The 16,264-nt window shown below is 43.5% G+C and overlaps 2 protein-coding genes and 1 long non-coding RNA gene across 3 annotated transcripts in view; all 3 read left to right on the top strand.

The window, feature by feature from the left end:
- Nucleotides 1-8,047, top strand: part of LOC133949574 (single-stranded DNA-binding protein 2) — a 52,622-nt gene extending 44,575 nt beyond the window's left edge. The window contains exons 5-17 of the mRNA XM_062383493.1: nt 169-258; nt 2,288-2,347; nt 2,461-2,524; nt 2,602-2,672; nt 3,085-3,152; nt 3,869-3,917; nt 3,995-4,030; nt 4,135-4,189; nt 4,280-4,350; nt 4,472-4,550; nt 4,697-4,725; nt 4,841-4,939; nt 5,382-8,047. Of these exons, the coding sequence (XP_062239477.1) occupies nt 169-258; nt 2,288-2,347; nt 2,461-2,524; nt 2,602-2,672; nt 3,085-3,152; nt 3,869-3,917; nt 3,995-4,030; nt 4,135-4,189; nt 4,280-4,350; nt 4,472-4,550; nt 4,697-4,725; nt 4,841-4,939; nt 5,382-5,411 (801 nt within the window). The 3' untranslated portion in view covers nt 5,412-8,047. The remainder of the gene's footprint in view (nt 1-168; nt 259-2,287; nt 2,348-2,460; nt 2,525-2,601; nt 2,673-3,084; nt 3,153-3,868; nt 3,918-3,994; nt 4,031-4,134; nt 4,190-4,279; nt 4,351-4,471; nt 4,551-4,696; nt 4,726-4,840; nt 4,940-5,381) is intronic.
- Nucleotides 8,048-11,744: 3,697 nt separating this feature from the next.
- On the top strand, nt 11,745-12,225 carry LOC133947131 (uncharacterized). The gene is made up of 2 exons (XR_009918799.1): nt 11,745-11,861; nt 11,947-12,225. It is a non-coding gene; the product is annotated as an uncharacterized LOC133947131 (long non-coding RNA).
- Nucleotides 12,226-13,467: 1,242 nt separating this feature from the next.
- On the top strand, nt 13,468-15,792 carry LOC133950618 (uncharacterized). Its single transcript, XM_062384670.1, has 6 exons — nt 13,468-13,660; nt 14,159-14,301; nt 14,399-14,466; nt 14,723-14,851; nt 15,343-15,438; nt 15,528-15,792. The coding sequence occupies exons 1-6, from the start codon at nt 13,517-13,519 to the stop codon at nt 15,614-15,616; spliced, it is 669 nt and encodes a 222-aa protein (XP_062240654.1). The 5' UTR covers nt 13,468-13,516; the 3' UTR covers nt 15,617-15,792.
- Nucleotides 15,793-16,264: the final 472 nt, after the last annotated feature.

Genomic DNA, 16,264 nt, shown 5'->3' with positions numbered 1-16,264 from the left:
TAATATTCTGTTTTTTACTCTGTTTGGGTGGTTTAATCCTTAACTGTGCATCGTGATGTAGGTGGCATCAAATGAAAATACCCAATTACCTAAATGCATAATGCCCAATTTGAATTGTGATGGTAAGTGTCACGTGTGTGTGTGTTTGTGTGTGTGTGCTGCCTTCAGAGCGCTGCAGCAGCTCCCAGCCCAGTCCTTGGTAACCTTCCCCCAGGAGAGGGCATGCCAGTGGGACCAGTCCCTCCAGGATTCTTCCAGGTATATGGTGCACAAACACACACACGCACACAAAGACACACAAACTCACATTCTTGTAGTTACATCTGAGTGTGAATGTGTTTCCTTTAACCATCATGCTTAAATGCCTAACACCTATACCCTTTGTCTAGATCTCACCCAAACCTAATTCTAATCCTACAAAGTCCAATTACAAAGTGAGGAGAGACTGAAATGTCTCCAATTTCCCAAAAGGTCCTCACTCCAAGTTTTATGCTCAATATGGTTTTCACAAAGATAAGGAAATAAACACACACTCACAAAGAGAGAGACAGAGATAATTGTTGGTGAACTATGGCCCATTGTTTATTCAGGGTATCTGTATTAAAAGGATCAAATGTTTGATCAAATGAGTATTTAACTTTGGGGTCTGTTTTTCAAAAATTTCCCTTACTCAAAGTTCACTGTCTATATTAGTGAAATGCAATCTTCATGTATCTGTGGTCAGGTTCACCTAGGTTTGTTTCCCATGTCTGAGAAAAGAGAGTCTGACCGGGGGAAACATCCACATGTGTCTTTGTCCCAGATCATGTCTGTCCTCCGTCAGAAAGACTCTGCCCATTGCACATTGACCGGCCGCCATTATCTGTGAAAGTCTGACACTCACGTCTGACATGCAGATCAATAGCAGCCTTCATGCACATTTCTCAGCTCCGCTTTCAAAAAATTCTGAGAGATGGGTTTTCCATCTCTGTCTGTAGATCAATTGAAAAACAAGGTCCTGTCAAAACCAATCAGTTCAACAAATGCAGCAGTTTCTTCAAACAGGCTCCAGGAAATTCATTAATTATAGCAGAAGTTTATGATTAACTGGACTGAGTTATTTATGCATCCTCCATCCATCCATCCGTCCTTCCATCCATCCCTGCATCCTCCATCCATCTGTCCTTCCATCCATCCACCGTGCCGTCCATCCCTCCATCCATTCATCCATTCATCCATTCATCCATTCATCCATTCATCCAGCCATCCAGCCATCCATCCATTAGCTATACTGCCTATTGTTTTGAGGGTCACTGCAGCCAATCCCAGCTGAAAGTGGACAAGGGGAGATGGGGGATTGTTAACACTGGACATGTTCTTATGTTCTTTCATTTATCACCATAATTATAAATTACATAAATATAACATTAGTTATATGTGTGGTTGAATGTGTGTGTTGCTCTGTTTTCATTTAAATGGATCTTCAGCACAGCAGGGAATAAGAAGTTGCTTTATTAAAGAGACAACCTTGGTCAAAACAGGTGGGCCATTGCTCTCTAGTGGCCAGCTGCAGTACTGCCGCTCCAACACTGAAGACTGATTCCTCTCACCACAGTGACATCAGTCAGCAGACATGGCCCCAGCGTTGCTACCTTCTGTGGCAAGAGCAAGTGAAAACACACTCACAGCTGCAAAAGAGCTTCTCACACATGCTACTAGATTCCACATGCTTAACACACACACACACACACACACACACACACACACACACACACACACACACAAACACACACACACAAACACACACACACACTTGCATCATGATTAACAAACCTCGTCCTTTAGTCCCCTCGCTCTTTTTCCACACACAGTAAATGCCATCCAATGAAAATGCGGTCGGCGTCCCCACTCTCCTGTCATTGGATTGTTGTGGAAGGTAAATGAGCCCAAACCCATCAGAGAACCTGAAGCTCTGGTTGGTTTCCTGTTTTGGAGAGTGAGAGAAATCCCCCCCCCCCCCCCGTAGTGCTCAGTTTGTACAAGTCCTGTGAAAGAAAGGTTTATAAAAAGGATTAATGTGGTTTGACGACACAGGATTTATTGCCAAGTATAGTAGTGTTTACTGTAGGTTTTATTATTTAGTATATATTTAGATGTGTCCTTAGAAATCTGTGTGTTAACTACATGTGTTGTTGTTGTTATAGTCTCAACATGGGCACGACTCCCTTCACTGCACCCTTGTGATGCCCCAGCCTGAGTAAATATCCTGCACAGGACATGTTTATAACTCATGCATGTTTGTTTCTAGCCTTTTATGTCACCTCGGTACCCAGGAGGACCCAGACCACCTCTCAGATTACCCAATCAGGTAAGAACCCCACTGACACCTTCTGGCAGCAGACAGAACTGCAGACTGTAGAAAGTGTCAATATGTGTGACAAGTGAAGACGTTGTTGGTGACTGACCCTCTTTCCTCTGTAGGGACTTGGAGGAGTCCCAGGTCAGCCGATGTTACCCAGTGGAATGGACCCCTCAAGACAGCAAGGTAAACATAGTCCTGAACCCTGGACTACAGGTATGGTGGTTGTGGTTGCTGCTGACTGTTGATGCTCTATGTTTCAGGACATCCCAATATGGGAGGGCCGATGCAGCGGATGACTCCACCCAGAGGCATGGTACCGCTGGGGCCCCAGGTACAGAGCCACATGATTCACAGGGATATTTAAAAAAAAAAAAAATTCAGATAATCCATCCAGATCTCACACTGTTGATAAAGATTGATGACATGATGGCTTCCCAAAAGTGAAGCCAAAAGTGAAACTTTATCCCCCCCTGGTGGCTGGCTGCAGTATATGTTATAAACTCTGCCTCCTCCATGTTAGCGAACAATGACCAACATTTTTAAATCAAAATACTTGTCAAATACTTTTTTTATTATAGAGGATATCTGACATTTACGGTCGCAGCATTTATATTCCAGATACTTTGGCGTCATTTCTGGATCGCGGGAGGAAGTCGAGACATGTCGTCCATCTTTATATACAGCCCATGGTTGAGATACACACGTAACTACTGATGTTTTTTTATTTGTTTGATCTGTTTTAGAGTTATGGAAGTGGAATGAGACCTCCACTAAATGCTCTGGTTGGTCCTGGGATGCCTGGCATGAACATGTGAGTGGAATCCACACAATGTCGTCTACATAAAAAGAGAGGGTGGAGCAAACAGAGTAACCAACTCAAGGCTTCATCAAATGTCCTTTTTCTCCTCCATTTATCTCTTAAGATCTGAATGATCCATCCCCCAATGTATATCACTCAGACACAAGACAGTTTTATTTATAAAACACATTCCAGAGATCACAGTGCCGTACAGAGACATTTAAAACAACATAGACAAATTTATGTCAAAAAGCACAATTCAAAATAAGTTAAAAAGAGATATAGAGATTCAAATAAAATAGATCTGTATAAGAATTTAAAAATATGTTAAAGGAGTAACATAGTATAAAAAGAAAAGTAATGAAATAAAATAAATTGATGAAATGGCTTCAGATTTTTTAAAGGTACTCGTGAAGAAAAAGGCTTCAGTGAGGAATCACAAGCTGCAGTAGATGAGGAACACATTCATCCCTACTCATCTTTACTCTACGATCGTGGTTGTTGGAGCTGAGAGGCCACTTTCCTCCATTTTGTCTTATTTTGATATAGTTCTGTTTTCTTCTTGTTGTTGTTGTTCCCATCACCTCTCTCTGGCACTGGGAGACTTTGTTGTTGCCAACTCTGCCCAAATGAATTAGAAACGACGAAGCTTGCCAAAGGCAGAACATTTAAGTGTGTGTGTGTGTGCATTCATGTGTGTCTGTGTGTGTGCGTGCATGTGCGTTCAGGGGACCTGGTGGGGGAAGACCTTGGCCGAATCCTCCAAACTCCAATTCGGTAAGTGCTCTAACAAAGACACCTCAGTTTAAAGTTATTTCATTTCTTTAATGATTTACCCTTCTGCATTTTTCTAGACCTCATACTCTTCTGCATCTCCAGGAAGTTATGTGGTATGTGCTGGGTGTTTGAGTTTATTAACTACATTTCTCTGCATGTAAAGTGTTATTAATGAGTTTATTAATGAATCTTATGGAAAACAAAACTGTAATTTCAGGGACCTCCAGGAGGTGGAGGGCCACCTGGGACCCCAATAATGCCAAGTCCAGCAGGTAAGCTCTGTGTATGCATATGTGTATTAGTGTGTATATACAATGTTCTGCTCCTCTATCATCTTATTGCTACTACGTCTCTTATATCAGATTCAACCAACTCCGGCGACAACATGTACACTTTGATCAACACTGTCCCTCCAGGTGGAAACCGACCAAATGTGAGTCGTACCCTTAATATATCACTGTGTGTGGGGTTGGATATTAGAACTGTGACTTTATATTGTGCTCACATTTCTGACAGGTATATCACTGCCTCTCGTGTTTGTTTGTTTTTTTCAGTTTCCTATGGGAGCAGGTGGCGATGGCCCATTAGGGGGAATGGCTGGAATGGAACCTCATCACATGAACGGATCATTAGGTAACAGGAACAAGTTGCTTGTAGGTGTTGCACTGACACCAGATCTCTGCTTCTATTTATTTAATTATGTTTCATATAGATTTATTTTATACAAAAATCACATTCATATGATAATGCACTATTAAGATACTCATGTTCCCTGTCAGGGTCAGGTGATATGGACAGTCTGCCGAAGGTGAGAGAAGCTTTTTATTTATTTTGAGCCTCCATTTTTGTAAATTACACTGTGACCCTTGTGGTTTTTGAGGCACAGAATCTCATTAAGTCTCGTTTGAATTACCTTTGTAAAGAACTCGCCTGGTAACCTAAGTATGAGTAACCAGCCGGGGACCCCCAGGGAGGATGGAGAGATGGGAGGAAACTTCCTCAACCCTTTTCAGAACGAAAGTGTAAGTCAGTCGTCAGCTACTGTTTGGATTGATCAGAGGGAGCTGATGGGTGGTGCTGCAGAGAACTCATGAATCATCTCATCTAACTCGCAACAAAAACTAAAATGTAAATGTAAAACTGTAAAAGTCTTGCAAAAGCACACCTCCTTTTTATTTATTTAGTTTACACCTGTGTGTCACCTGTTGATGTGGCCAAATGCTGTTAAAACTCCAATAGGACATTATAATGCAATTAAGACGTATACATGTCTACATACTACAACTATGTTCGGGATACTCCACATGTCCTAATACGATTATTGCTTATTCTGAGGATGACCCTATTTGGGTTAGTATTAGAATATTGTTATCCTTGTGAACGGAGTCACTGTCAAATACAAACCTGCTTTTCTCTCCCCCTCACACACACACACACAGTGACACTGGACTTTTGTTTCTGCAGTATTCTCCAAACATGACGATGAGTGTGTGAAGGTTTGGGCGGCACCCCGATCACTCGCTCAGTGCGCTGGTGCAGAGAAAAGCAGAGAGACTGGATGTGACGTCATCTTGGCCAGTGACTCTTCCTCCACCACCACCACTGACCCAGTCAGGACAGTTGCCCCCCCCAGGGCTCCGTCCCTCTCCACCCCCTCTACATCTCTTCCCCAAATCCTTCATTGGTTTCTGTTCACCTCTCCTCCTCCGTTATTTGGTCTCCCCCTGTTCTACGTGGTGACCCTGCTACATTCATCAGTTCTTCCTCTGCAACCATGAGACTGTACAAAGGAACCAAACGGATGAGAACCCTCGGAGGAGAACTCTTTGTATATTTGCAAATGCTGTGACTGTGCACACTCACTCCAGTCACAGACAGGTGTTTCTGCCTTTTTGCATCATGTCCTGGAGTTCATGCTCAAAAACAAAATGGCCAGTATCCTATTTATGCTAAAGTTTAAATTTCCAAGGACTTAAAGAGATAGAGACACTTTTTTGATTAACAGTAAAAATGGTATCTTACTTGTTGTCACATCTTTTGTCTTTACCTGAGAAATCACTTGGTGGAGGAGAATCGAGAGACATCACAATCCTATTAACATGCGATTTTAATCGACATAGATATTTGTAAAGTCAACTTTTGGGGCTTTTAAAATTGTGTTTTATGTTTTATACAATGGGTTTCATGATTATTTTTTAATTTTCCGTCACACACTTTTCCACCACAAATGTGAAAAATGCAAAATCACTCCCTCTCACCTCTGTTACATTTCCAAGGCCTGATGAGGAACATGAGTTTAGGGCAATGTCAGCGACTTTCAGGCTTAAAACATAAATCACTCAAGGCCTCCTCACAACTTGAAATATCTTTCTGCATTGAATAGCAACAGAGAAAACTGAGCTTTGTTCAAGGCTTAAAGGGAGAATACGTGACTTTTGACCTGTAGCCACTGATGTCACAAATTGTGTCGGAATACTAAATTATAATAATGATGATAAAACATATTGCAAAAGTGGAGAAGCGCTGTAAAGTCCATGAAGTGGCTTGGTAATGTCCGTCATAGCATTATAGAACTGTCTAGTTCAAGTTTGTAACCTTAGCTAACATATAGCAAACCAAAAAGCTATTGGTCAAAATAGAAGCAAATCCCCTGAGGGATTAGAGAAAGTTACAAATTCCTTTCTGCCATTAGTTTCCTCCATCGCTCTTTCCGAAACTTTGCTTCTTATTTTACGGGACTGGCTCCTCCAACCTTGAGGACCTGCGGATCACTTTTCATCTGGCCTCCACCCGTCAACCTGTAAAGCTTGGGAGACCCTGCACATTCAAACTTGATAAGCACTGAGAGGCAACGGAAGAAATGTCCCTCAAACTTTTGAAATACCCCCAAGGAAACGTATCAGGCTTCATCAAAGCCCAAAACGTTTTCTGGGAGGTAATTAGTGAAATATCTCTTTAAGTTGCCAGACACTTAGCAAAGACCCAGAATAATAATTTTAGCCTTTTAGTTGTGGCAAAATAGCGCTCTTAGGGATTGTCGCAGTTGCCCCCATAAGATTAAATAAGACCCCTTGCTGCCATATTGCGGCTGACATCAAAGGCGATCTACTGGACAGAATCCGAAAGTTCTGCAAGTACCATTCAGCACCCTTCAAACCAGATCAGCCCTAATGCCAACTGTCACTGAATTGCGAGAAGCAGCAGAAAAGAGGAAGAAGGTTTGAACAGCAGATAAATGGAAAATTCTAAAAAACTTTTGTTTTATGCAAGTGATCTTTGATCTTTAAGCAGACCACCTTTGTTGCAACTCAGACTTTTTTTTTCTGTTCACAGCACAATCACACAAACAAGTTGTTCTGTCTTATGTAAAGAGGTTATCTAAGGTGAACAGATAGTGAAATATTAGTCAGGCTTTTGTTTACTGAGGCCTCTCTTGACCTCTGGATCCAAATGATTTATCGGTTATGTCACAGTTGACTGGACAGAAATGTCAATTAACAAAAATCGAAGACAAACCATAAAGATTTTAAACCATAAGACGCAAGCTTCACTCCGGTCACCCATACTTTAGTGTCATCCGGAATAACTGTGATCTCAGAGGGATATGAGAGGATGGCTGGTACAGAGCTAAAATAAGCTTGTTTTTAATCAACGTTTTGAACTTTTTTCACTGCCCAGGATTGTATCATGTATAAAAGGTCAATATGCCTGTGAACATTCCCCGTTACCCTCCCGTACTGCAAAGTGTACAGCTCACAAATGTAGCTCCTCTGTCTTGTATGTGTATTTGATATTATTGTTATTATTTAAAGAAAATTCCGTAGAGTTATCGCAAAATGGAGCGATGGACTGATGATGCACCATCACGACTGAATTGCGACTTTTTTTAAAGAATATTATTATGGTTCTTTTTTTCTGTTGTTGTTGTTAGATTCGAAGCCATAAGTGGGAGTACAAGAAAAAGTGCTTTTTTAAATGGAATCATGTTCTTTGTTTTGTGGCAAAACGTGGGACTCCATTTGTGATGTATTCATTTTCTCTTTTTTATTCTTTATTATTGTGTTTTTGTAAATACAGAGAAGTATTTCATGGGTTTTGAATATGCTGGTATAAAGCTTCTCTTACCTTAAGTCAAAGTGTCAGCTTTTCATTTGCGAGGACTTTTTGTGTGAGTCGGCATGAACACGACTGAATGACTGTGTTTGCCGTTGAAGATCTGTTGCTTAGACTCATGTCTCAAATTCCTGTTTGTGTAAGGTCATAGATTGAAAAAAAAAAAATTGAGGACGCATCTTCACTTGATCCAGTTGTACAAAAATGGAAATATTCCAGATATGGACGCTGCCATCTCGGGCTGGTGACATCTTTTGGAGCCAGAGTGAAGCCGCAGGGTTGACATCGCACCACAGGAACGGAGGGTGTAAAAAGAGAAGTAAACAAGACACTGGTGCATCTAACAAGGTTGTTGCATGACATCTGTGAAGGAGGGAAGGCAGACAAAGAGACACGTGGAACCATCCCTCGGCCATGCTGCTATAGGAATTCCCATCATGCACTAAATCTCTCGATCTCTGCAGGTATCTCCCAACTGCTGCCATCATTAATAGCATCATTAACTAAATGTCATTCTTCTTATTTTTCACTATGACAGTCAGTCTGACTGAGCTTAAATATGACGGTTACATGAAAATGTTTCTGATCTCTCTCTCTCCTCTCCCCCTTTTGAGAGGGAGTTTTCTCTCTCTATGTTTGCTCATCGTGGGAACTGTTGGGTTTCTCAATCTTTGTCAAGGTTTGGCGCTTTACAAATAAAATCAAATAGAATCAATAACCCTACCCCCAACCCCACCCCCTTCTCTCATATTAACGTTGCATCCCCTCTGCTCCTCCAGTCCCTCCTGCTGGAGTCCAGCTGTCCTCTACTTGTTCCTGTGTCCTCTGCTGACCATGTCTGCTCACTTCTGTGTAGCTCTGCTGGCTCTCTGCTCTCTGACGGCTGCGACTGACCCAGAATGTGCAAAGCTGCTGAAACCTCTGGAGGAGCGAAGCCAGGTGCATCCATTGTCCTCAGCATTTTTTCTCGTTTGCCTTTTGGTGCTTTTACATGAATTAACACTAACATAGGATAACAATTATATTTGTATTGCTGAGGTGTGCTAATGCTGAGGTGTGTTCTCCAAATTAAGAGCCATCAACTTCTGGAAGGTTTTAGGTCAAGCAAATGTTTAAAGTGTTTTATATCCCTTAAAGTTAGATTGTTAGATAATATTATGGGTTTTATTTTTGCACATCTTTGTCCTGCAGGTTTCTGGAAAATGGATTTTGCACGTTGGAACATCAGACAATGAAGAGATTCTAAAGGGACTTAAAGATTTCAACAGCTCCCAGATTGAACTCTCACCCATACCCGATAGTGACAATATGACCCTGCGCTGGATGGACAGAGTGTAAATGACGAACTTTGTGAAAATTAATGTTTTAAATGCAAGTGTCCAGTGCATAAGGTGAGCTTTTGTCAATTCCCGTCTCTGCTGATCATGTTTAACTCTCTTTAACAGGAATGGGAAATGTATTCATGGAGAAGTTAACGGCACCTTCATAAAAAACGACACCGAAGTGACATGTGAGTACGTTGTTATCAAGGACAATATTACATGTGCTGTAACACTAACTTTTATTCTGCGCGAAATTCTTAGTTCATTTCAAGATCCACACTCAGGAGCAGGCTGGGAAGCATCTGCAGACCTGCGCTGGGTGCATCCTGTGGAGCGGGGAATCCAAACAGGGCCGAAACCTCTTCCTCTTCAGTGAGTTCACTGACCTCTGTACCTGCTCAACTCTCCACTCAACCAACTTCATTTACACTACTTAACCGAGAAAACGTTATAACCCTAACCCCCCCCCCCCCCCCCCCCCCCCCCGCAGCAAAGTCTGGGAAGTTGGACGATGCTGATCATGATGTGTTCAAGAAACAAGCTGCATGCCTCAACTTCCCAGCTGAATTCCACTATTCAGAGACCACAGGTGAGATGCTGCAGTTTCGCTGTCGCGGCCGCCAGAAGTAACATACTGTGACACTTGTTCACCTCACCTCCCACCTCTGTTTCAGACCTGTGTCCCGAGGAGGAGGAGGAGGAGGCCGCCACAGACGTAAAGGAGGGAGAACACTGAAGAAAACACATTGAAAAGAACAAGTCGTCATCTGCTTCGAACCTCAAATCCGTCCTGAACACCTGTTTGATGAATCTGTACCACTCATAGGAAACCTTTTCTGTATTAAAGATGAGATGAGAAGAATGATTTCATGTTAACTGTACGGTTCATGAATCGGCATGGACAAAAGGTTGTTTTCATCTGTGCATATGCATAAAAAGCTTGACAAAAAGAAGTGAGTGTGTGTTTGGATACTTCCATTTTGCATTGAATACAATCTGTGTGGTAACTTCGTGACCCTGACACCACCCGGTAACCTGCGGTGATTTCTGCAAAAGAGTTTAGATGACCGAGCAAATCCAAAACGTCAGGGGAGTCAGAGAAGGAAAAACTGAGCAGAGCTGAATCGGATTCAATACTTTTTCATTCGTGAGTCTTTTCACGACTACACCACTAGTCCGAGTTCCCCTTGAATGATGGGGAGCAGGCGACACTGCAACACGCCTTCGAGAAAGGTTTATTTGAACGCAGCCCTTCTTCAAGTTGCTTCGCACCATGTCGAGATTTTTCCTACAAGAAGAAAAACATGTTGACGCTTATGTTCTAAAAAAGAGTTGCACAACCTCGTCTTGTGTAAGCTCCCCATTCACGCAGCTGTCATTCCTTAAGGGGCTCGTTTTATTATCTACCCCAAAACGTTTGCTGCCAGATTGAACAATGCATTCAGTATTTCTCCCTCTGGATCCGGGTGGTTCGCAGATCTCCTTAGAAAGGGCGTGTCAGTGCACATCTATAAAGGGACAACACCACTAATTTATGACTTACATAACCTCCCTTTACATTATCTATTTAAAGAAGACTGGACCGAACTGCACCTGTCTCCTTGACCAAAACCCTGAGGTCAAGTACCATCGTTGGTCACTTAATCTCCAGTTTAGATGTTTTGCAAACACTCTGACAAAAGATCTAGTATTGACTTTTTTTCCTCAGTGGGCTAAAAGTCCCTGAACTTTTCCCACCAAACAAAGGAGGTAGTCCAAGTTGCGTAAGAGTGCACGTGAATTGTAATGTGAAAGGAGAGGAGTAGGCTTCAGTGTTCGGTCTGCTGTGTGTGTGTGTGTGTGTGTGTGTGTGTGTGTGTGTGTGTGTGTGTGTGTGTGTGTGAGAGTGTGTGTGTGTGTGTGTTTGTGTGTGTGTGTGTGAGTGTGTGTGTGTGTGTGTGTGTGTGTGTGTGTGTGTGTGTGTTTGTGTGTGTGTGACTCTGTGCAGGAGGGTGATTGCCTATTGAAAGAAGCAGGGGTCTTGGTATTCAGACTCTGCCAGATGGCTGTTATGTAAAAGCGAAATAGGACACAAGCCCCTGCTGAAACAAGCAGTGTGTGTGTGTGTGTGTGTGTGTGTGTGTGTGTGTGTGTGTGTGTTTGTGTGCGTGTGTGTGTGTTTGTGTGTATGTTTGTGTGTGTGGCCCAGCCCACTGTTACAGAACACTTCCCCTGGTCCCTGTGAGGAGGCTGTAGCTGCTGGCAGGATCCCTGACACTGCTGATGCTCTCCGGCTGCCCGCTGTCTCTAACCATGGCTGCACAGCTGGTTGCGGCTCTGCTGGCTCTCGCCTCCCTGGGTGTCTCGTCTGAACCGACCGACTGCAAAGAGCTGGTCAAACCCCCCCCCCCCCCCCCCCCCCCCCCCGCAGCAAAGTCTGGGAAGTTGGACGATGCTGATCATGATGCGTTCAAGAAACAAGCTGCATGCCTCAACTTCCCAGCTGAATTCCACTATTCAGAGACCACAGGTGAGATGCTGCAGTTTCGCTGTCGCGGCCGCCAGAAGTAACATACTGTGACACTTGTTCACCTCACCTCCCACCTCTGTTTCAGACCTGTGTCCCGAGGAGGAGGAGGAGGAGGCCGCCACAGACGTAAAGGAGGGAGAACACTGAAGAAAACACATTGAAAAGAACAAGTCGTCATCTGCTTCGAACCTCAAATCCGTCCTGAACACCTGTTTGATGAATCTGTACCACTCATAGGAAACCTTTTCTGTATTAAAGATGAGATGAGAAGAATGATTTCATGTTAACTGTACGGTTCATGAATCGGCATGGACAAAAGGTTGTTTTCATCTGTGCATATGCATAAAAAGCTTGACAAAAAGAAGTGAGTGTGTGTTTGGATACTTCCATTTTGCATTGAATACAATCTGTGTGGTAACTTCGTGACCCTGACACCACCCGGTAACCTGCGGTGATTTCTGCAAAAGAGTTTAGATGACCGAGCAAATCCAAAACGTCAGGGGAGTCAGAGAAGGAAAAACTGAGCAGAGCTGAATCGGATTCAATACTTTTTCATTCGTGAGTCTTTTCACGGCTACACCACTAGTCCGAGTTCCCCTTGAATGATGGGGAGCAGGCGACACTGCAACACGCCTTCGAGAAAGGTTTATTTGAACGCAGCCCTTCTTCAAGTTGCTTCGCACCATGTCGAGATTTTTCCTACAAGAAGAAAAACATGTTGACGCTTATGTTCTAAAAAAGAGTTGCACAACCTCGTCTTGTGTAAGCTCCCCATTCACGCAGCTGTCATTCCTTAAGGGGCTCGTTTTATTATCTACCCCAAAACGTTTGCTGCCAGATTGAACAATGCATTCAGTATTTCTCCCTCTGGATCCGGGTGGTTCGCAGATCTCCTTAGAAAGGGCGTGTCAGTGCACATCTATAAAGGGACAACACCACTAATTTATGACTTACATAACCTCCCTTTACATTATCTATTTAAAGAAGACTGGACCGAACTGCACCTGTCTCCTTGACCAAAACCCTGAGGTCAAGTACCATCGTTGGTCATTTAATCTCCAGTTTAGATGTTTTGCAAACACTCTGACAAAAGATCTAGTATTGACTTTTTTTCCTCAGTGGGCTAAAAGTCCCTGAACTTTTCCCACCAAACAAAGGAGGTAGTCCAAGTTGCGTAAGAGTGCACGTGAATTGTAATTTGAAAGGAGAGGAGTAGGCTTCAGTGTTCGGTCTGCTGTGTGTGTGTGTGTGTGTGTGTGTGTGTGTGTGAGAGTGTGTGTGTGTGTGTGTTTGTGTGTGTGTGTGAGTGTGTGTGTGTGTGTGTGTGTGTGTGTGTGTGTGTGTGTGTGTTTGTGTGTGTGTGACTCTGTGCAGGAGGGTGATTGCCTATTGAAAGAAGCAGGGGTCTTGGTATTCAGACTCTGCCAGATGGCTGTTATGTAAAAGCGAAATAGGACACAAGCCCCTGCTGAAACAAGCAGTGTGTGTGTGTGTGTGTGTGTGTGTGTGTGTGTGTGCGTGTGTGTGTGTGTGTGTGTGTGTGTTTGTGTGCGTGTGTGTGTGTTTGTGTGTGTGGCCCAGCCCACTGTTACAGAACACTTCCCCTGGTCCCTGTGAGGAGGCTGTAGCTGCTGGCAGGATCCCTGACACTGCTGATGCTCTCCGGCTGCCCGCTGTCTCTAACCATGGCTGCACAGCTGGTTGCGGCTCTGCTGGCTCTCGCCTCCCTGGGTGTCTCGTCTGAACCGACCGACTGCAAAGAGCTGGTCAAGCCTCTGGTCCTGGACAGCCACAGCCCTGTGAGTAACGCTGGTCGCCTGTTGTGAGCTGCGTGTCCTCCGTGAGGGGGCTCTGCAGTGCAGTCCTAAGGGTTATTGATGTGGCAGATTTTTGTTTTTGTTTTTCATTTCTATGTTTCTACAATGAGATTAAACGTAGAAAACTGTATGAAAAATATATCGTGCCTACTGTAAATTATTATCAGCTGTCCATTCAGATTACTGCATGAGTATTATGTGCCTTACGCAATCACTCTTTGTGATTTAGTAGCAATTCATAGCAGATAAACCGATAATAGGTATTTGTTTAGTTTGAAAATAAAAATATCATATTGCACATGATCTTCCTCAGTGGATATAGTTGTTGTGCAATTGTGGATAAACATTATATTATATTACATTATATTGTATTATGTTGTGTTATGTGATGTGATGTGATGTAATGTTATGTTATGTTATGTTATGTTATATTACACTGTATTGTTCATATCTTTTCATATTATATGATGTGTGTGGCAGATCTATGGGAAGTGGGTGTTTCATGTCGGGACGTGGGACGAGCCCGGCCTGAAGACCGACCTGTCGACAGTGAACAGCTCCTGGGTGGAACTGTCGGCTTCCTCCGACAGCGGCGTCATGACCATCTACTGGGCCGACCGCCTGTGAGGACACTGCACAGGACACACAAAGTCCTCTGGAGCTCACTGCTCATGGTTGATATTGAGAAGTTGACGTGGATCTTTTTTCCTCTCATTACAGAAATGATGATAAATGCCTGCAGGGTTTAGCCAACGCCACCATCTCTGGAATGACCAGCCACACCAATTGTACGCATCTTGACATATTCACAGTGGTTTTGTTTCAGTCTCTCCATCCCTCGCTCTATGCGCTGTTATGTTATGTGGGTGATTTGCATCACTCAGAAATGTCTGAATTTCATTAAAAACAGTCACACAAGCATCCAAATGTATCACTATCTTATATAATCTGCTGTATTTATACTATTTATATGTATTTTCCTGTGCTCGACATGGAAAGAGAACAGTGGTTGACTTTACGCCTGTTTGAATCTTTGACCCACAGTTAACATCAATGGTCACTCGTCCTATCATGATGGGAAGTACTATGAGACGTGTGCCGACTGCCTCCTGTCCGAAGACTACACCCTCCTCCCTGACGGCAAGACAAAGGGACGATACTTTTTTCTCTTTAGTAAGTTTTTATTTGTCTCTTTGTATTAAAGGTTCAGTGTGTAGAAATGAATGACATCTAGTGGTGAAGTGGCGCGTTGCAGCTGAATCCCCCACATCTCACCCTCCCCTTCCAAAGAACGAAAAAAACTGTATTATCCTTCACTTGTCATAAAAAGTCAAAAGTTGTTTAGTGTGTACAGTCTGGGCTACTGTATACTGTAAAAAACATGGCAGCCTCTGTAGAGAGTACATATGAAGTATTTCAATATAAAAGGTTCCATTCTAAGGTAAAAATAAAACAATTTGTACAATTTAGATGATCACACACTTGTGAAAACATCACTAGGAATATTTTATCTTGTTTTTTGTCAATATTTTCCATTTCACCTAAATCTTAACCACTGAACCTTTAAATTGTATGTTTGTTTTTATGTCAATACAAGGTTTTGTCTTCCTGACCCTGGCCCCCCCACACCTCCTCACTTCCTGTTTTGTTCCCCTCTCTTAAAGCACGGACCGGCACTCTGGATGCGTCCGAACTAGAGACCTTCAAGCAGCAGGCCAAGTGTCTGAACTTCCTCCCGGAGTACCACTTTGGGGGCACAGGTCAGTCGTCATTTCAGCTCTGCATCTTCCCACCGCCCACACCTCCATCATCACAGCGAACCGTTTTCATGGCTCCTCTGTTATTGCAGATCTGTGTGCAGACGACAGGGAAACTGCTTCACCGGTCGTCGAGAGCACGGAGAAGGAGCCGACTGAGGCTGAGCCTCCTGCCAAGTGAACAGCTTCCAAACACCTGAAACAAGTCCAGCCCAACATGAACTAACTCGTGCTGTGTGATCCGCTTGTGCACTGATGTAGTCTTGCGTTGTGACATGAATGTAGTTTAGATTCTTTAATGCCTCCACGGTTTTCCACTGGTTGTGTGTGCTGAAATAAAAAACACTTCTCAATCTCCCTCATTGTGTTCCAGCCGTTTAATTCTGCTAAAAAAAAAGCAACTGGCTTCTCGGCACCAACATTTCCTCATCGCCTTTCAAATAACAGCCAGAGTTGCCAGACACTGTGCTGACCCATGTCACCATTATACGCTTCACATTCACTTGTGCAGCTCCTTGCACGGCTTTTCCCAGAAACCTGAACAAAGGCTGTTGCCGGGTAACGTCTCCATTAGGGGGGGGAGAGAGAAGGAGTCAAAGTTTTAAAGTGTCACTGAGAGGAGTCCACTCGGCCCCCGCAGGGAAACAACCTTCCCTCTGCCAATGAAAAGCTGCTCCGGGTCCAAGACGAGTCTCGGCCGGTTGCTCAAGTTCATTCAGGGCCATCGACGAGGGGGACAGGGGACTGCTGGGCTGGCCATTCAGTGCTGGCCATGTACAAACCCCCTCCTCCCCCAGATTAGCATACAGATATATAGATTTTTTTGATG

The sequence above is a fragment of the Platichthys flesus genome, chromosome 3, assembly GCF_949316205.1.
Source record: "Platichthys flesus chromosome 3, fPlaFle2.1, whole genome shotgun sequence".
Lineage (NCBI taxonomy): Eukaryota > Metazoa > Chordata > Actinopteri > Pleuronectiformes > Pleuronectidae > Platichthys > Platichthys flesus.
The sequence above is the reverse complement of the archived record's forward strand: the minus strand, read 5'-3'. Positions and strand labels throughout refer to the sequence as shown.